This window comes from Mobula birostris, chromosome 1 (genome assembly GCF_030028105.1).
Source record: "Mobula birostris isolate sMobBir1 chromosome 1, sMobBir1.hap1, whole genome shotgun sequence".
Lineage (NCBI taxonomy): Eukaryota > Metazoa > Chordata > Chondrichthyes > Myliobatiformes > Myliobatidae > Mobula > Mobula birostris.
This window is the reverse complement of record NC_092370.1, coordinates 108,328,364-108,349,336: the sequence shown is the minus strand read 5'-3', so window position 1 is coordinate 108,349,336 and position 20,973 is coordinate 108,328,364. Positions and strand designations below refer to the sequence as shown.

General features: G+C 40.4%; 1 protein-coding gene across 2 annotated transcripts in view; it reads right to left on the bottom strand.

Annotated features, from left to right (window-relative positions):
- Window positions 1-12,882: 12,882 nt before the first annotated feature.
- Window positions 12,883-20,973, bottom strand: part of LOC140202707 (corticotropin-releasing factor receptor 2) — a 166,607-nt gene continuing 158,516 nt past the window's right edge. For both annotated transcript variants that reach the window (XM_072267939.1, XM_072268031.1), the window contains exons 11-12: window positions 20,802-20,843; window positions 12,883-13,203 (exon numbers count right to left, since the gene is read on the bottom strand). In XM_072267939.1, the coding sequence (XP_072124040.1) occupies window positions 13,066-13,203; window positions 20,802-20,843 (180 nt within the window). In that variant the 3' untranslated portion in view covers window positions 12,883-13,065. The remainder of the gene's footprint in view (window positions 13,204-20,801; window positions 20,844-20,973) is intronic.

Below are 20,973 nucleotides of genomic sequence, written 5' to 3'. Positions count from 1 at the left end.
TCTTGGTCCTAAAAAGCTTCCCCTTTATCCTCAAACTGTGACCCCTTGTTCTGGACTTCCCCAACATCAGGAACAATCTTCCTGCATCTAGCCTGTCCAATCCCTTTAGGATTTTATACGTTTCAATCAGATCCCCCCTCAATCTTCTAAATTCCAACGAGTACAAGCCCAGTTCATCCAGTCTTTCTTCATATGAAAGTCCTGCCATCCCAGGAATCAATCTAGTGAACCTTCTTTGTACTCCCTCTATGGCAAGGATGTCTTTCCTCAGATTAGGGGACCAAAACTGCACACAATACACCAGGTGTTGTCTCACCAAGGCCTTGTACAACTGCAGTAGTACCTCCCTGCTCCTGTAATCAAATCCTCTCGCTATAAATACCAGCATACCATTCGCCTTTTTCACCGCCTGCTGTACCTGCATGCCCACTTTCAATGACTGGTGTATAATGACACCCAGGTCTCGTTGCACCACCCCTTTTCCTAATCGGCCACCATTCAGATAATAATCTGTTTTCCTATTTTTGGCACCAAAGTGGATAACTTCACATTTATCCACATTAAATTGCATCTGCCATGAATTTGCCCACTCACCCAACCTATCCAAGTCACTCTGCATCCTCTTAGCATCCTCCTCACAGCTAACACTGCCACCCAGCTTCGTGTCATCCGCAAACTTGGAGATGCTGCATTTAATTCCCTCATCCAAGTCATTAATATATATTGTAAACAACTGGGGTCCCAGCACTGAGCCTTGAGGTACCCCACTTGTCACCGCCTGCCATTCTGAAAAGGTCCCGTTTATTCCCACTCTTTGCTTCCTGTCTGCTAACCAATTCTTCATCCACATCAATACCTTACCCCCAATACCGTGTGCTTTAAGTTTGCACACTAATCTCCTGTGTGGGACCTTGTCAAAAGCCTTTTGAAAATCCAAATATACCACATCCACTGGTTCTCCCCTATCCACTCTACTAGTTATATCCTCAAAAAATTCTATGAGATTCGTCAGACATGATTTTCCTTTCACAAATCCATGCTGACTTTGTCCGATGATTTCACCGCTTTCCAAATGTGCTGTTATCACATCTTTGATAACTGACTCCAGCAGTTTCCCCACCACTGACGTTAGGCTAACTGGTCTATAATTCCCTGGTTTCTCTCTCCCTCCTTTTTTAAAAAGTGGGGTTACATTAGCCACCCTCCAATCCTCAGGAACTAGTCCAGAATCTAACGAGTTTTGAAAAATTACCACTAATGCATCCACTATTTCTTGGGCTACTTCCTTAAGCACTCTAGGATGCAGACCATCTGGCCCTGGGGATTTATCTGCTTTCAATCCCTTCAATTTACCTAACACCACTTCCCTACTAACATGTATTTCGCTCAGTTCCTCCATCTCACTGGACCCTCTGTCCCCTACTATTTCTGGAAGATTATTTATGTCCTCCTTAGTGAAGACAGAACCAAAGTAATTATTCAATTGGTCTGCCATGTCCTTGCTCCCCATTATCAATTCACCTGTTTCTGTCTGTAGGGGACCTACATTTGTCTTTACCAGTCTTTTCCTTTTTATATATCTATAAAAGCTTTTGCAGTCAGTTTTTATGTTCCCTGCCAGTTTTCTCTCATAATCTTTTTTCCCCTTCCTAATTAAGCCCTTTGTCCTCCTCTGCTGAACTCTGAATTTCTCCCAGTCCTCAGGTGAGCCAATTTCTCTGGCTAATTTGTATGCTTCTTCTTTGGAATTGATACTATCCCTAATTTCTCTTGTCAGCCACAGGTGCACTACCTTCCTTGATTTATACTTTTGCCAAACTGGGATGAACAATTATTGTAGTTCATCCATGCAACCTTTAAATGCTTGCCATTGCATATCCACCGTCAATCCTTTAAGTGTCATTTGTCAGTCTCTTAGCTAATTCACATCTCATACCTTCAAAGTTACCCCTCTTTAAGTTCAGAACCTTTGTTTCTGAATTAACTGTCACTCTCCATCTTAATGAAGAATTCCACCATATTATGGTCTCTCTTACCCAAGGGGCCTCTCACGACAAGATTGCTAATTAACCCTTCCTCATTGCTCAAAATCCAGTCCAGAATAGCCTGCTCTCTAATTGGTTCCTCGACATGTTGGTTCAAAAAACCATCCCGCATACATTCCAAGAAATCCTCTTCCTCAGCACCTTTACCAATTTGGTTCACCCAATCTACATGTAGATTGAAGTCACCCATTATAACTGCTGTTCCTTTATTGCACACATTTCTAATTTCCTATTTAATACCATCTCCGACCTCACTACTACTGTTAGGTGCCCTGTACACAACTCCCACCAGCGTCTTCTGCCCCTTAGTGTTACACAGCTCTACCCATATCGATTCCACATCTTCCCGGCTTATGTCCTTCCTTTCTATTGCGTTAATCTCTTCTTTAACCAGCAACGCCACCCCACCTCCCCTTCCTTCATGTCTATCCCTCCTGAATATTGAATATCCCTGAACGTTGAGCTCCCATCCTTGGTCAGCCTGGAGCCATGTCTCTGTGATCCCAATTATATCATAATCATTAATAACAGTCTGCACTTTCAATTCATCCACCTTATTACGAATGCTCCTTGCATTGACACACAAAGCCTTCAGGCGCTCTTTTACAACTCTCTTAGCCCTTATACAATTATGTTGAAAAGTGGCCCTTTTTAATGCTTGCCCTGGATTTGTCGGCCTGCCACTTTTACTTTTCTCCTTAGTACTTTTTGCTTCTACCCTCACTCTCTGCACTGGTTCCCATCCCCCTGTTGTGAACTAACCTCCTCACGCCTAGCCTCTTTAATTTGATTCCCACCCCCAACCATTCTAGTTTAAAATCACCTCATATGGTTATATGGTTATATGGTTATGATTTCTAGAGCCACCTCCTTAAGTACCCTGAGATGCAGACCATCAGGCTCTATGGATTTATCAGCCTTCAGTCCCATCAGTCTACCCAATACCATTTTCTGCCAAATGTGAATTTCCTTCAGTTCCTCCGTTACCCTAGGTCCTCTGGCCACTATTACATCTGGGGGATTGTTTGTGTTTTCCCTAGTGAAGACAGATCCAAAGCACCTGTTCAACTCATCTGTCATTTCCTTGTTCTCCATAATAATTTCACCCGTTTCTGTCTTCAAGGGCCCAACTTTGGTCTTAACTAATTTTTTCCTCGTCACATACCTAAAGAAGCTGACACTATCCTCCTTTATATTCTTGGCTAGCTTACCTTCATACCTTATCTTTTCTCCCCGTATTGCCTTTTTAGTTATCTTCTGTTGCTCTTTAAGAGTTTCCCAATCCTCTGTCTTCCCGCTCATCTTTGCTATGTTATACTTCTTCTCTTTTATTTTTATACTGTCCTTGACTTCCATTGTCAGCTACGGTTGCCCCTTACCCCCCTTAGAATCTTTCTTCCTCTTTAAAATGAACTGATCCTGTATCTTCTGTATTATTCCCAGAAATACCTGCCATTGTTGTTCCACTGTCATCCCTGCTAGGGTATCTTTCCAGTCAACTTTGGCCAGCTCCTCCTTCATGGCTCCATAGCCCCCTTTGTTCAACTGTAATACTGACACTTCTGATTTTCCCTTCTCCCTCTCAAATTGTAGATTAAAACTTTTCATATTATGGTCACTACCTCTTAATGGCTCCTATACCTCGAGTTCCCTTATCAAATCCGGTTCATTACACAAGACTAAATCCAGAATTGCCTTCTCCCTGATAGGCTCTAGTACAAGCTGCTCTAAGAATCCATCTTGGAGGCACTCCACAAACTCCCTTTCTTGAGGTCCAGTACCAACCTGATTTTCCCAGTCTACCTGCATGTTGAAATCCCCCATAACGACTGTAGCATTAACTTTGTGACATGCCAATTTTAACTCTTGATTCAACTTGCACCCTATTTCCAGGCTACTGTTTGGGGGCCTGTAGATTTCTCCCGTTAGAATCTTTCTGCCCTTACAATTTCTTAGTTCTATCCATACTGACTCTGCATCTCCTGATTCTGTGTCACCCCTCACGGAGGACTGAATTTCATTCCTCACCAACAGAGCCACTCTACCCCCTCTGCCCAACTGTCTGACCTTTCGATAGGACATATACCCTTGAATATTCATTTCCCATAACCTTGCCAAATTTACATGTTGAGTAGTGTTTTTCTGTAGACTAGGACTACCCTTGGATAAGGGAGGTCAGCAGCACCCTCTTTGTAAAGAAAGAAAGATGATTATATTTGATTCTTTCCTGCCAGGTAAGGAGTGCAAGCTTCTGCGTGGTGTAGAGTATCATTGAGTGTGCTCTCAGAATAGGTTCAACACAGAAACAAGCCCTTCAGCCCAACTCATTCAATCCAACCAAATTGTCTAACTAAGTTTGTCCAATTTGCATGCATTTGGTCCAGGATGCCCTAAACCTTTCCTATCCATCTTACCTTCCATATGCCTGCTAAATGTCATAATTCTACCTTTATCCGTCATTTCCATTGGTAGCTTGTTCCATAAGTTCACTGCCCTCTGTATGAAAAAGTTGTCCAACAGGTCCCTTTTCCTATTTCATTATAAACTTTGTGCTTTGTGGTTTTAGACAACCTACACTGGGAAAAAAAGACTTTGATTATTCGTCTTATCAATGTCCCTTATCATTTTATACCTTCTATACCACCCTGTCCACCTGTGTCCCACTTTTAAGGAATGGTATATCAACACCCTTTGTTTCTCTGTTCTACAATATTCCCCTAGGCCCAACCATTTACTTTGTAATAGTCTATGAGCCAGTCAGGTTGTTCGGTACCGTCTGAGGGGAATAATGCTCATAGTGATTTTTGGCAAGTTATACATCTCTAGGGTTAGAAAATATGTGATAGCATTGCACCAGTGGTAGCTTAATGTGTGCTATCATGCATTTTATAACACTACCCTAAAATAAGCATTTCTGAAAAGTGGCCAATGTAAAGTACAACATATATATTAAACCTAGTGGTATTTTGTCATCTGTGATCCCTCAGCATTGAGATTTGTCAAAATGATAGCTGAGTTCAAGCATTTTTCATCAAATGTTGTTATAAAATTCTACATTGAAAACTGCGTTCACCAGCATTTTTTGTGTGTGTTACATTGAAAACTATGTCATTGGTGGCACTCATGGTACAGTGCCCAATTTCAGTAGAGTGAATCATTTCATCTTTAGAAAAAATATTTGTCTGTTGTTTATTTTAGAAAAGTCAATAAAAACCCTAGGACACATATAATCACATGGATTTATGGAGAATTTATTTAGGAATTCAAATAAGTAATCATGTTTTGTATATATTCCATATTAACATCAGTACAGCAGAAAATGTTATCCCCCCCCAAAAGGTAAGAAACCTCATTTGGAGAGATTTCTGGAGTTTTATCAATGTCATATTTTCCATATTGTTGTATCAAATCAAAGCAATCTTAAGGTTTTGTCATAGCATATAGAATTACAGTACAATAATTCAAATGTGGGGTTCCACATGGCCATAACCTAGGCCCCATTTGGTTGTAAAATGAATATATTTAATCAAAGACTGCTTTCCATACTTTGTATTCCATACTTTCATAACCTATTAATAATCATAATAACTTTCCAAGTCTTCTATGTCTTCCACATCTTCATCTGAACTTTTCACACTCTCTGAGGTGGATGCCTGGTTCTCACAGTCAACCAGACTACGCATGTCAGTACACTTGAGGCCATTTGCAACACACATACATCTTGGGAGTGAACATTTTTTTGGACAGTTACAGGCCAGTAGATCCAGGATGGCATCGGGTGCTGACTGGCCTTCCATCCAGTGCACCACCAACTGTTCAGCTTCCTCTTCTTTCTCCATCTTCCATCTTCTGCCAACAGGGCTTGGCACTTGTGGGTCCTTCTCCAAACATCTCCTCCATATACCAGCCTGGTAGTTGGCTCGCTGAGCTTGTTTTGTTAAGCAGTCCTTGCATGGTGGGAGTTGATGACTTTCGATTTCACCTTTCTTGGCACAGAAAAGATGATACCTGAGCTCATTGACTTTGGTGGTCAATGCTTTTTGGGGCATACAAGAGACATGTAAGTGCCTCCAGTTTGCCCATTAGTTCTGGGGAGAGGTCCCATTCCTGACTCAACTCTAAGAATGTGTCCTGAGTTTCCCTGTTGCTGGTCAGAAGTTTTAGGGCACTTGTCTTCCCTTTGCCTGAAAAAGTGCTTACAGTGTCACATCCTGTATATGCGTGCAACCCAATGACAGCCCTACAAACCTCTATGCCAACAGTGGCAGCAACCTTCCTGGTGTCTACAAGCCTTGTACGGGTTCTAGTGCCACACTTCTGGAACAATGGGACCTCAATCTTATCACAAAATGCTAAAGACATGATAAAGACATCTGTGTCTTCTGAGCAGATCACTACAGATCGGTACCCCTCTCTTGTGGCATGGGCAGCATGGAGAAGTAGGCAGCCATCTGCTTCTTGTTGAAACTGAAGAGCTGACACCTCCTCACTGTCTTGAGATGTGATTCTGTAACATTTGTCATTCACAGTTGCTTACAGAATCCTCTCCTGTAGCTTTGCGCTGTACTCCGCCTTCCTCCATTCATGGACTATGAAGCTAATGAGACTATTTTTGTTACTGACTTTGGTCAGGAAGCTCCTCCACTGCCTCATCATCTGTGTGCCTGTGATAACTTGCAACTCGTGACCAGTCTCTTCACCCCGTAGAGATCTTTCACTCCTCTTGATAGAGTTCTACACAGAAAGCTACCACCGTTGCAATGCTATCACATATTTTCTGGCACTAGGGGTGTATACCTTGCTAAAAATCACTATAAGAATTATACCCCCCAGGTGGTACTGGTGGCCCAAATATGGGGTCCTGGCTCACAGACGATAAGTCCTGCCTGGTTTTTCAGAGCAAAATAAAACACCTCAGATTTATCTAAGTTAAATTCCAACTGTCATTCTTTGGTCCACTGGTTTAGTTGATCCAGATCAACCTAAGATTACCTTCTTCACCATCCACTATACCATCATAGTATAATCTACAAGGTATTAATTATGCCACCTATATTCTCATCCAGATCATTCATATGAACAACAATGGACCCAGTACTGATCTCTGTGACACACCACTGACCACATTTTTCTGATATGAAAAACAATCCTGCACCACAAACCTCTGTCTTCTGCCATCAAACTATGTTTGTATCCAATTGGCTAGCTCCCCCAAGATCCCATGTCAGGTGGTCTAGCTTCCTGGACTAGCCTAATATGCAGGAGTTAGTATCAGTAATATTGACCATGAAGCTACTGTACCATTATAAAAACCCAAATGGCATTAGTTCCCCTTATGGAAGAAAATTAGCACACATACTGGGTACAGCCTGTATACAGTTTGAGACCACAACAATGAGGTTGATGCAAAACTCTCTTATTAATTCACTTAGTCCTTGGGAAATTAAAGGCTAGCAATAAGTCCTGGCCTTGCTGGAAACACAAATAGCCTGTAAATTAAAGAAAATAACACTTTGTGAATCTCACAGAGATTCCATATATCCTAACTGCCCAGGTGGTGAGAAACACAGACCCTTGTGTAGTCACCAGCAGCCAACTAGTACGACTCAACATACAGATGAATGGCTATAAAACTGGAACCAGTCATAATGCTTTCATATGGTATCAACTCTCTGTACCTTCTGTATTTCACCATCAAAACTAAAGTCTGTTCCATGTTCTTTGACATACCATGCAACACTGCTGCAAGGTTTGCCAATGGTCCAGGGACCAGTAGCCACCTTCCACAGGCAAACATATCAAAGGGTTTACCCTTTGTTTTTAGCTTCTGCTTTTTCCTTTAGTGCTACCTGTCATGTCTGCTTGTCCCTCATAAATAATTCCTCATCACTTACACTATAAGACCATAAGATATAGGAGCAGAATTAGGCCATTTGGCCCATCGAGTCTGCAAACCAACTAATGCTCTATCCATGCTAGTGGCTTACCTATGATACCATGGGCTTTTAATTTGTTAAGCAGCCATGTTTATCACCTTGGCAAAGGCCTGAAAATCCAAGTATATAACATCCATTGATTTTCCTTTTTATCTTCACCCTTCTTGTTCTTCCACAATAGTATGGCCAGGCTATAATTTTGGGGTATTTAAATGAAGAAAAATCTAAGGATATGATTATATGGAGGGGAGAGAGTTGTCTGCTTATATTAGCCATAGTTTCTAAACCTAGGTAGGAGTGGGAAAACTATGAGTGGGATAGGAGTGGGAAAACTTGTTACTGGCCACTCACCCCCAATGCCTGCTTCAATGAAAGTGAACACTCCTTCCTGATAAAGGACATGCTGATGCAACTGTCTCTCTTGATCAGTCAAAGTCTTCTGCATTCTTGGTTACCCCTTCCTTCAAGAATGGGGGGCTTTAGTGTTAGGCTGCAATGGACTTGTGTGGTGTGGCTTTTGTATTTGAAAAAATGTACAAACTATGAGGTGTGAGATTACAATAAGTCTGTCAAGGTATGTCGTAGCAGTTAGATGTTAGGTAAGAATCTCACACAATTTCCTTGTGGGAGGAGTTTTCAAGAGTTTCCTGCCCTTAAAAGAAAATTGAATAAGTATCTTTCTCTCCGTCTCCTGAATCAGGTAGTCAAGTGTAGCACTGGAAGACTCCAGAGCATGTACACACTGTGCTGTGACTTTCATGACCACCCCTCAGAATGATGACAGCTATTACAAAGAAGACACTTACAATATTCAGCACACTGCAGAACTGCTGCACAGAGAAAAGAAATGGTTTCTCTCTCTACAGGAGCTGATTGACCTCAAGTGCATTTCTAGTAATTTCTCTTTTATTTTAATTTTTCAGCATCTCTAGCACTTTATATTCAGCATTAAAACACATGTCTACACTGGAGGCATAGGCCACAGTGTATTCCTTTAAACATAATCTGAATTTAAGTAGCTTGAACAGCTACATGACAAATAGCAGGGATAGTTCCTCCACCATGTAAAAATATCAAGGGAATGGAGCTGGGATTTGGTGTGTTGTCTGCATTGGAACCAAAGGGCTAAGGTTAATCATGCAGGGTATTGCATGCATCTATTTTTGATGACTGTGCCATTTAACTTACTGATGTAATATTGATGCCTAAATGAAATAATCCCTATTGAGAATTGACTAATTGATGACTACTCTGGGCTAAACTATTTTATATTCTGGTTGATTCAAGTGCAGTAAAATACAGCAAATTGGCAAAAAGAAACACTGAATTTTTTTAGGAAAGAAAAGAGATGATCAAACTGTGTTCAAAGCCTAATATAAAACATTAATTCATTGAATGAAATTTCCTTTCTGGTCAATTACAAATTCATAAGTATAACTTAAACATCTCCTGATGAAGGACCCCGGCACGAAACATTGACGATTTATGCATCTCCATAGATGCTGCCTGACCTACTGATTTCCTCCAGCATTTTGTCTATGTGTCTCTGGAACTGCATCTGCAGCTTCTCTTATGTTTGAACATTTCCACATCTGTTTGGCAGAAAAATTTCAACCCCTTCATTTGATTTTTCAAATATTTTATAATTTTATATGATTTACAGTACATAGAAATTTCACACATATATTATCACCAAAAATATACATCTTTTTCATAAGATTTCCCATCTTCTTTCTTCCCCAATCTTATACAGTATAATTAAGGTAAAATCATAATTACATGACAAATAGTTTGTACAAATCATAGCTCTTAGAAACACAACTGCACTGAGTAACTTGACTTTATCAACATAGGACCACATTTAAAATAAGCAAAGTTCAAAGAACCTGTCTGGGAATTTCCATGGAACTGCTTTCTCTCTTATGTCTTAACTTTTCTTGAAGTAGGATCAAAATTCCATGTTCCTGTGTAAATGGGTTTCTAGCAAAGAAGGAACAGGAGATGGTGAGACGTTCCAAGGAAATCTCTGGCTTCTTTTCCAGAAAGTACCAGCTTTTCTCAATGAGACTCACAGTCAGAAACATTTGAGGTTGTGTCATTAACTCCTTTCAAAGGAAGATGGATAAGCATTTGTTAAAGAATGTAACTGGAGGTGCTCTGGATAGGTATAGATGGCATTGATGAAATGCTCTGTGAGACAAAATGCAACATGTGTGATTTGCATGAAGAAGATTTGAGAGGCAGATTAGGGTAGTGGGATGGGAGAGCTGGAAGTGAACATTGTGAAATTGCTTTTGGTTTTCTTGACTGATAAGGAATTAATACATAAATTGATTCAGAAGATTAACTTACTGAGGTATGATCCCTAAAACATTAATTCCGTGTGGCTGAATGAAGACACTGATCAGAGGTACAAACAACCTTGATCCACCCGATAACCTAGTTAGTGACAATATAGAAATATTTCGGAGCATATACTGTACCTTTGTGCTTTTATAATTTGATATTAGGGAATTAAACTATTTTCTACTTAATGGATGATCAATCATTCGCTCTCTGGTCAGATATACCATGGACATATGGAATGAAATGGTGGCCCAGAAATTTGGCTCTATTTTCAATGCCATGTGTTTAAAAGTCACTTATTTTGACAGTGGAATGTGAATGGTTGTATTGTGTCACACTGTGAATTTGCTTGTGCATTCCAGGCCACAAATTACCTTGTGGGTCTGACACAATCTCTATCAGTTACACACAGGGTGACATCAGGTTATTTTGAGGTGTATATGCTATTGAAATGAAGTTTTCAGACTGGTTGGAGAAAACCTCTTAGAGCAAGCAGGTCCAATCTGGAGAAGACCTCTTAGAGTAGGGTCCAAGCCCAGTGCTGAGAACCCATCAACAATGAGTTCCTGTGGTTGAACGTTGAACATCGAACATCTAATCTGCTCCCCTCACCCCAACCCAACTTTGCCTTGCCTCCCTATCAGCACCATGAACCCCCAAACACTCCATCAAAAATTCTAAATCACCCAGCTCTACTTACACGATCCCTGCATTGCTCCTAGCTCTCATTCTCCATGCATTTTATATCAGTTCTCAGGTACAGTATGGCCTTATCTTCTTATAACCCAATCCCCCCGAAGGCCCTCTTTTTAAGATCTCCCTCAGGTCTGGACTGCAACCCACACTAAGTCACTGAAAACCAAACATTGACAGATGCAGGACATTCTGGAATTACTCGGCAAGTCTAGCAGCATCTATGGAAATGGAAAAGACAAAGAATCCTGACCTGAAATATTAACTGTGTTTCTCTTTTCAGAGATGCTGCCTGACCTGCTGAGTTTTTCCAGCACTGTTTTATTCCTCCCTCTCACATCTTGGTTTTGGTCTCTGAATCAACATTTTTGTTTGTTGTTTGTGCACCATATAATTACCCTTCAGTGTGTGCTTAAAGAGGTTAATGAATTTCTAGGCCAATGTTCTTAACTTGCTCTGAAAGGAAGCTACATTTCAAAGAAGCAAGAACAGCTAAATTCAGATAAATTTATCCTTAGGCAGGAGGAACAGGCTAAGTGGATGTGATTACAAAACTTGAAATCCTGTGAGAGTTAAGAGAAAGGTTGTTCTGATCTCAGCTCAGCCAGGAATCAGCAAGATAGCACTTGCATTTTTCAAAGTCACACTTTGGTGCTTAAATTAGCTTCAAGAAGAATTGCTGATTGCCATGTGGATCACTCGATTTGTAAAGCGTGGATGCAATGGTGCATATTATTCCCTAAGATGCTGTGATCCCGCTACACTCTGTCATAAACTTAGAAACGTACATGAAAATATAAATGTAAGAGACTGCCGCCTAAATATCATAGCATGTTTGGTATAAATGTTGTTAACATTGTATTTAACAAGCTATTTTTAACATTGCTCGACTGCATGGGATTTAATTCATTAAAGGAGCATGACACTAAACCTCAAATGTAAAACAAATCCTCTATCACAGTCACCTTGTTTGGGGAATGGCTGTACAGTCAGTAGCCTTTATAACAAGGTGATCTTGTATCTAGTTAGCTGCCAAAAATAGGTATCCTCGCTGATGTGGTTGTTCTACGCTGCTGGTAATCAAGGTCTGACCACTCTGGCTAGGTCTCAACACCAAGTACACAGTCACTGGATTGGCTCCACATAGTAAACTATTTCAGCTTCAGTGTTAAATAAAGGGCTGCAGTTAGGTTTTCCAAGAGCCCGTGTTTCTGAACAGAAGGAAATATTAATTCAACAACTAATATTACCGCAAGGTGGTTAATTGAATATTTACCAGCCATGGGCTAATTCATTTATCAAAATAATAGTAATGAAATAGCATAGAAACAGTCTTCTTTCAGTAAAATTTTTTGAGCAAGATGTTGCTGCTCACAGTATTCATGTACAGTATTGTGTGCTCTCTCTGGTTCATGGAAACGAATCACTCCTCCATTTTCAGCTTCTTCTCTTCCTTAACACAACTTCATTGATGACTGTGGATGCCATACCATCTCATTTGACAGATTTGATGTCTTTTTTTTTCCACTTGGCGTGCACTGTCCAGCAGACAGCATTGCATGGGCTTTGGAAAACAGTCATTCTTTCAGTGTTTTTTGTTCAATGGATTAATAAATTTTGGCATTTTTCTTGAAGATTTACTCCGTTTCCTCCTTACACTATGGATTCACAGTTGGCCATTCAAGGTGATGTTTCAGTGGGGAAACAGATTTCAGCATGTGGGATCAGTGATGCAAGATAAAACCTGGTAGAATAAAACTTTGGACTGGACGTCATTCTTAGCCTGAGATTGTGACAAACTCTGTTAGAGCTGGACCATGGAATACATTAAGTGGACAGCGCTATTAATACTGCCTCAGTCATTGTCCTGGGCCACTCTCACTTCCCAGCTTTGAATACTGGCGGCGAGATATGGATCGCTAGCTTCTCTTATTCACCATCACATGTTTTAAATGTGTACAACAATCCACAAACAAACAAATCACTTCAGAGTTGAAGGTAAACGATGAAAAATTCACAAAGAAGGCTTCTCAGTATTTGTAGATTTAAACACCTGTTTGTTTTATGCTCTGAAAGCTGATTCTTGTAGGTGACGTTGGTATAGACATAGCCCGTGCAACTCGTACTCTTAGCGTGTGATTGTCCTGCCATCGATGCCACCTCTTTCTAGCAGCCGTGCGCACCTGAAAGCAAAGAGACAGTTCCATTTCCATAATAGAATATTCAGAAGATATTTTAGTTCCTTAAGCAGTTACTAGGCTCTTAAGAGAATGGTAATATTTTATAGCATTAAACAGTTTGGGTTTGGAGATCACTGCATATTATATAAAGTCTTCCTGATGATCAACCTAGCGAAGTATTGTAGTGGAAAACATATGTTATAATATTTATCCTTTGAATTTTATTCTCTTCTCACTTGCAAGGTTTTTTACACAAATAATTCTGTTTTAACATATCCTCCTTCATGCATGATGATTGAGAAAGTCTGTGAACTTCACCACTGTAATTAGAAAGTCTGTTAACTTCACCACTGTAATTAGAAAAAGAAATTCATTCCTTCTTACGAACAGCCTTCAGTCGATTGAGGAAAGGGGTATTTTCAGATGAAGAGCATGAATTAGGCCCAAAACTCACATCAGTGACCCTTTGCCTATCTTCTGCTTCTGACAATGAACTACTGATGTTGACTTCTCAAAGGACTGGGAATCTACCATCAACTATGTCTGTAATGTTTGCCAAATTCACTGGAAGAACAGGTGGGCCAATGTCAGTGTTGTCTCCCAGACTAATATCCCCAGCATTGAGCTCTCAGTTACACGCATTGAGCTCTCTGTTGGGTAAGTCTAACGCAAGACTTCTGGAACAGACACTCTCTCCTGAGCTCTGTCAGAGGAAAAGATTAGCAAGTAGATAGAGGGAAAGGTCAAGGGTGTGCTCAAAACCTCCTTGACCTAAGAGAGGAGCTGAAGCTGGGTTGCCAACAACATTTAAGAAGCATTCAGATTGCTTAGGCATAGAAACCTATGGACCAAGTACTAGGAGAAACACTGAATGGCGGTTGTAAACAAGTTGAGCTAAATCGGCTGTTTATATTCTGTATGGTTCTATGACTCTACATTATAACACAGAGATAAACACAGTCTGAGCTTAATTCACTTGAGGTATTACTGAATATTTTGACCAGTTCCATTTCTAATTCATACAAACTCTGACTGCATTGATTAAAGGACTGATTTCAGTTTCATAACAGCTCTTCCACCATAAGGATTTGCTTCTTCTGCAAGACTACAACCATTTGATTTATGTAGTAGCTTTGACATTCCCAGAGATGAGGACGAATACCTTTAGCTGGAGGGTGGTGAATCTGTGGAATTCATTGTTACAGATGGCTGTGGAAGCCAAGTCATTGGGTGTATTTATGTTGGAGGTTGATAGGCTCTTGATAGTCAAGGTGTGAAAGGTCATGAAGAGAAGTCAGGAGAATGGCGTTGAGAGGGAGATGGATCAGGCATGATCAACTGGCAGATCAGATAGGATGGGCTGAATGATAGGTTCTTGATTAGTCAGGGGGTCATAGTGTATGGGAAGAAGGCAGAATGGGATTGAGAAGATTAATAAATCAGACATGATGGAATGGCGGAGCAGGCTTGATGGACCAAATGACTCTATTCTGCTTCCATGTCTAATTGTCCTGTGGCCATGGGAATTTCTGGCCCAAAGTGGCAAAGGAGGATGCAGAGTGTTACTGAGAATCTTGGAGTCCATGAATCAGAAGCATATAGGAGCCTGCACAAATGGCAAAACAGGTGGTCCGCCTCATAATGAGACACTTCATCCCCATGGGTGAAAGAGTCATCAAAGCCAACTGGCAAAGGCCAAATCGGCACACATTGATGAGAATGCTGCTGTTCCAGATTGGAATGCTGGATAATTCAGAATCATGGTGGGCCTAATATCAGTCGGACCAGGAATGCACATAAAATTAATTGTCAAAGCCAATAACTTCCCCTTCAAATCTCATTTTCTCTCTATTTTCCTCTCTCTCTGAAAATCTAACAGGTAACCTTTCTGATAAAGCATCTGTGAAATGCTTTGAGGAACACTGGGAACGTTAAAGTTGGTACATTATTCAAATGGTTGTAGTCTTGCCAAAAGAAGCAAATCCTCATGGTGAAAGAGTTATTATGAAACTGAAATCAGTCCTTTAATCAATGCAGTCAGAGCTAGTATGAATTAGAAATGGAAATGGTGGAAATTTTCAGTAATAGCTCATGTGAATCAAGCGTGGACTGTGTCATTTCATTTCTAGTAAACAAAGACCCATGCATACATCAGTGGTAGTGAAGCATATAATTTCAATATTGTGCCAGCCTGCACAGGCATTGATACCACTGCTAAATCTGTGGGACCATTTATTGTCACAGAAAGACATCCAAAACAGATATGAGGAAATGTATGATTTAGGTAAAGGGCCAACTGCCCAGTCATGGATTCCATCCAGAAATGAGTGGAGACTCAACAGGGAAAGCCTACACCTTCTTCTTGAGGGCTTTTCAGCAGCTCTCACTGAATTGTGAGTTCATTATTTACTTAAAAAATGTACTCTGGACCAGAAGAGCAGCAGGGATGTGCAGTAAGAACAAAGCTTGTTTTTCAGTGGTGTAAAGCAGTTATAGTCCGTTAATGACCTTTATACTCATTATTATATCCAGTAGCAAATAGACCAAAAATATATTACATTTCCCATTGGAAACACTGATACCAAGCTGACAACTCATCAATAACTGCATACATAATATCCCTCTAAGCAGTAAGAAGCTCCATATAGATCAGCATATTCTGTAGAAAGCATCGGTGCAGAACACTGACTAATGTGAAATATTGGCTTTGAATCAATGTGCAGAAAAAAAAGAGTATCCTAAACAATCACAGATGTACTAGAGGTCATTCCTCATTCTTTTGAATTCCAATGAATACAGACTCAGATCGATCAGAAGCTGTTCATATGACAAGCCATTCAATCCTGGAATCATTTTCATAAAGCACCTTTGAACTCTCTCCAATTTCAGCACATCCTTTCTGAGATAAAGGGCCCAAACCTCCTCACAATACTCCAAGTGAGGCCTCACCAGTGCTTTATAAAGTCTCAACATTACATTACATCCTTGCTTTTATATTCTAGTCCTCTTGAAATGAATGCTAACATTGCATTTGCCTTCCTCACCACAGAATCAACCTGCAAGTTAACCTTTAGGGAATCCTACACAAGGACTCCCAAACCCCGATGTATTTTCTTTCTTTTTAGTAAATGGTCAGCCCCTTCATTTCTTCCACCAAAGTGTGTGACCATACACTTCCCAACACTATATTCCATCTGCTATTTCTTTGCCCATTCACCTAGATTGTCTGTCCTTCTGTAGCCTCTTGACTTCTTCAGAACTACCTGCCCCTACACCTATCTTCATATCGTCTGCAAACTTCTCAACAAAACTATTATCCAACTCATTGACATATAACGTAAGAAGAATCGGTCCCAACACAGACCCTTGCCGAACAACACTTGTCCTTCAGAAAAGGCCCCTTTATTCCCATTCATTGCCTCCTGCCAATCAGCCACTGCTTTATCTATGCTAAGATCTTTCCAGTAATACCAGGGCTCATAGCTTGTTAAGCAGCCTTATGTGTGTCATCGTGTCAAAGGCCGACTGAAAATCCAATTACACAACAACAACTGATTCTCCTTTGTCTATCCAGCTTGTTATTTCTTCAAAGAATTCCAACAGAGTTGTCAGGCAAGACTTTCCTTTGAGGAAACCATGCTGTCTATGGCTTTCAATTAATTAATGGTAATTGCTTCTTCGCTTTATGCCATTTTGGCACGAAAGGTTTCATAGGAACACTCTACCTTAGCGGGGGAAATATAGGACAAGGGCGGTCCCATATGGGACAAACCAATTTAGCCCAATATATCGGCTGTTCCGGCAAATACGGGACAGTTGGCAACCCTATGTTCAAGTTCAACAGTGCATGACAGGGAATGAGGAAAGGTGAAGCAGACTCATATTGTTTCCTCCGGGCCCAGCAGCACATGCTTTGCGGCCCGGTTGCAGTTCCTCCAAGTACCCTGAGACCTCATCCTTAATAATTGACTCCACCATCTTCCCAACCACTTAAGTCAGACTAACTGGCCTATAGTTTCCTTCCTTCTGCCTCTTTCCCTTCTTGAAGAGTGGAGCAACATTTTGCAATTTTCCAGCCTTCCAGAACTATTCCAGAATATAGTGATTCTTGAAAGATCAATAATGCCTCCACAATCTCTTCAGCCACCTCTTTCAGAACTCTGGGTGTAAACCATCTTGTCCAGGTGGTTTATCTACCTTCAGACCTTTCAGCTTCCCAGACCTTCTATCTAGTTATGATAACTTTGCACACTTCATACCCCTTGATACCTGGAACTTCCACCATACAGCTAATGTCTTCCACAGTGATGCAAAATACTTATTCAGTTCATCTGCTATTTTGCTGTCCCCCATTACTGCTTCTCCAGCATCATTTTCAGCAGTCTGATATCCTCTCTCACCTCTCTTTAACACTTCGAGTCTCAGAAGAAACTTTTGGTATTCTCTTTAATATTATTGGCTAGCTTACTTTAGTATCCCATCTTTATCTTCTTAATGACTTTTTTAGTTGCCTTCTGTTGGTTTTTAAAAGCTTCCCAATCCTCTAACCCCACTAATTTTTGCACTATTATATGCCCTCTCTTTGGCTTTTATGTTGGCTTTAACTTCTCTTGTTAGCCACGGTTGTGTCAAGTGTCTTTTGGACCAGCGGTCCCCAATCACTGGGCCGCGGACCGGTACCGGGCCGCAAAGCATGTGCTGCTGGGACACAAGGAAACGATATGAGTCAGCTGCACCTTTCCTCATTCCCTGTCATGCCCTGTTGAACTTGAACATAGGGTTGCCAACTGTCCTGTATTTGCCGGGACATCCCATATATTGGGCTAAATTGGTTTGTCCCATATGGGACCGCCCTTGTCCTGTATTTTCCCAATGATTTGGACAATGGGATTAATGGATATGTGGCTAAATTTGCTGATGATATAAATATAGGTGGAGGAGTGGATATTTTTGAGGAAACAGAGAGCCTGCAGAGAGACTTAGATAGTTTAGGGGAATGGGCAAAGAAGTGGCAAATGAAATACGATGTTGGAAAGTGTATGGTCATGCACTTTGGTGGAAGAAATAAACGGTAGATTATTATTTAGATGGAGAGAGAATTCAAAATGCAGAGATGCAAAGGGACTCAGGAGTCCTTGTGCAGAATACCCTAAAGGTTGAGTCGGTGGTGAAGAAGGTGAATGCAATGTTGGCACTCATTTCTTCAGGTATAGAATATAGGAGCGGGAATGTGATGTTGAGGCTCTATAAGGCACTTGTGAGACCACACTTGAAGTATTCTGTGTAGTTTCGGGCTCCTTAATTTAGAAAGGATATACTGACATTGGAAAGGATTCAGAGAAGATTCATGAGAATGATTCCAGGAATGAAAGGGTTTCCATATGAGGAATGTCTGGCAGCTCTTGGGCTGTATTCCCTGAATTTCAGGAGAATGAGGGGGGATCTTATAGAAACATTCTGAATGTTAAAAGGCCTGAATATATTAGATATGGCATGGTTATTTCCGATAGTAGGGGAGTCTAGGATAAGAGGGCATGACTTCAGGATTGAAGGACGTCCATTTAGAACAAAGATGCGGAGAAATTACTTTAGTCAGAGGGTGGTAAATCTGGAATTTGTTGACACAAGTGGCTGTGGATACCAAGTCATTGCGTGTATTTAAGGCAGAGATAGACAGGCTCTTGATTAGCCACGGCATGGGAAGTGGGGAACAGCAGCGGAGTGGGGATGACTGGATGAAGTGGATCAGCCCATGATTGAATGGCAGAGCAGACTCGATGGGCTGAATGGCCTACTTCTGCTCCCATATCTTATGGTCTTAAATATTTTTAAACAGTTTCCATTTGCTTTCTTATCTTGCATGACACTGAACTAGAAGCTCTGATTTTAAAGTTATACGACCAAAGTAAGTGGTATAGCTTCAGGTCACATTCAGTTTTACACACTGCCAAGTATTACAGTCTGTTGAAGCAAATGGAGCTGAAATTTGGAGTGTTATTAAAAGGCATGCAACATGATAGCCGATGGGTCAGGTTAGGATCATGATTTCTGAAAATTAGTGGGCAGTTTAATGTTGTTTATCTGTTTAGGACTTACAATTACTTGAAGCAAAATTCCATTAATCAAGCATATTTGGGACTTTGGTGGTGCTGGGCAAGGAAATTTTTTGGACTATAGGATATTATTTTAATTATACTTCAATACTTTTATTTTCCCTTTTTAAAAGATGTTACACAATAGCATTTCAGTGAAATGTTTCAAGGGATCTGGAAAACAGATTAAGCAAAATTTCAAGGAGCATGGCCAATGGAACCAGGTGAGCTGAAAGGGAGTGAAAGAACTGGGCTCTGACAAGTTGATAGAAGAGCTGGAAGTGAGGCCCAGCGAGTGGTTGTGAAGCACTGGAATCCAAACCCTAGCCAGTGGAAGTGAGTGGAGGAACCTGGACCATGGTGAGTGGATGGGAAATAGAACCCACTGAATAGGAAGGTTCTGTATAACTGGAGACCTACAGGTTAAAACTACAAACTTCAGTTCGTGAGTCAGATATGTATCAGTGGGATTGCCAAATCACTGGATATGTGGATTATCTGAGTTTTACTTATATATGAACAGAAATGCTCGTGGACTCATTGTCAGTTGATGCAGCTTCCACAATAGCAAATTAAGCTACAAAGATTAGTTCTGCCATTATATTTTGATCGCCTTTTATGAGTGTTCAGTAATATGATTTGTGAAATTACAGTAAATGTCACATATAATTGTTTTTACCCTTTATGCAATTAGAGATTTTATCCACTCACTGAGAGATCATTTAGGTCTATGAAACCTGTAATATAACTGCCTATATAATAATGCACGACATAACAGCAGGAGCACACTCATCTCTGCATCTGACAGTCAGTTCCTTTGAAGTCACGGAACTGAATTTCAGCGGCAGGATGCAAAGTGCCTGAGGGCCTCTCTAGTATATTTAATGTTAGTGGCCAAGGATGAATTTCTTTACATTTTATATCATCATTTTTCTAATTGTACTTACAATGACATACAATATTGTTTTCTCTATTTAGGAACTGAGAATCATGATTTTTTATTAAGCATTTTTATTTTTTAATTTTTATTAAGTATTATGAGAATTATGTATTTAACCTCCTGGGAATGCGAGTACACCTTCCCACATGCTTGTCTCTTCTCAGCATATTGAATCTTGCTCACACGAATCTCACTTTTACTAGCATCTTCACAATATAAATTCTTGCTATCTCTCAGTCTTCCATTTTCTACCAGAGTTTTTAAAATCATATTCCAATAACTGACTGCAACCAGCTTCTTCTCACAAGAATCATCATCATTTCATTATGTTTCATAATCATTGTTCTATTAATGCAAGTTAAAGTTTGAGGTACTATGAACAGAAAGGCATGGGGTGGGTTGGTGCTCAGTGCTTCTTTGCTCTTTCATTGTAGGTCTTTTCTTTATTCTTTATAACTTCCCAGTTTGGTTTCTAATGACTAGAAAGAATAAAATGTGACGCTACTTTAAAATTATTTGTATCCATCACTCGATTCAAATTGTTTTTGAAGAGAGTAGATTCAGCTTACCTCCCCATTCAGGAAACAGTAAAACACTGACACAAAGAAACCCTGTAAAACACAAGGGTGTTAAATTGAGTTCTGAAGCACGTTTTGATAGTCACTGTTAGCTAAGCATCTAACTTGCGCATGCTTAAGAAAAAGATCCAGTTTGGATCATAAATTAAGGTGGCAAATTGCT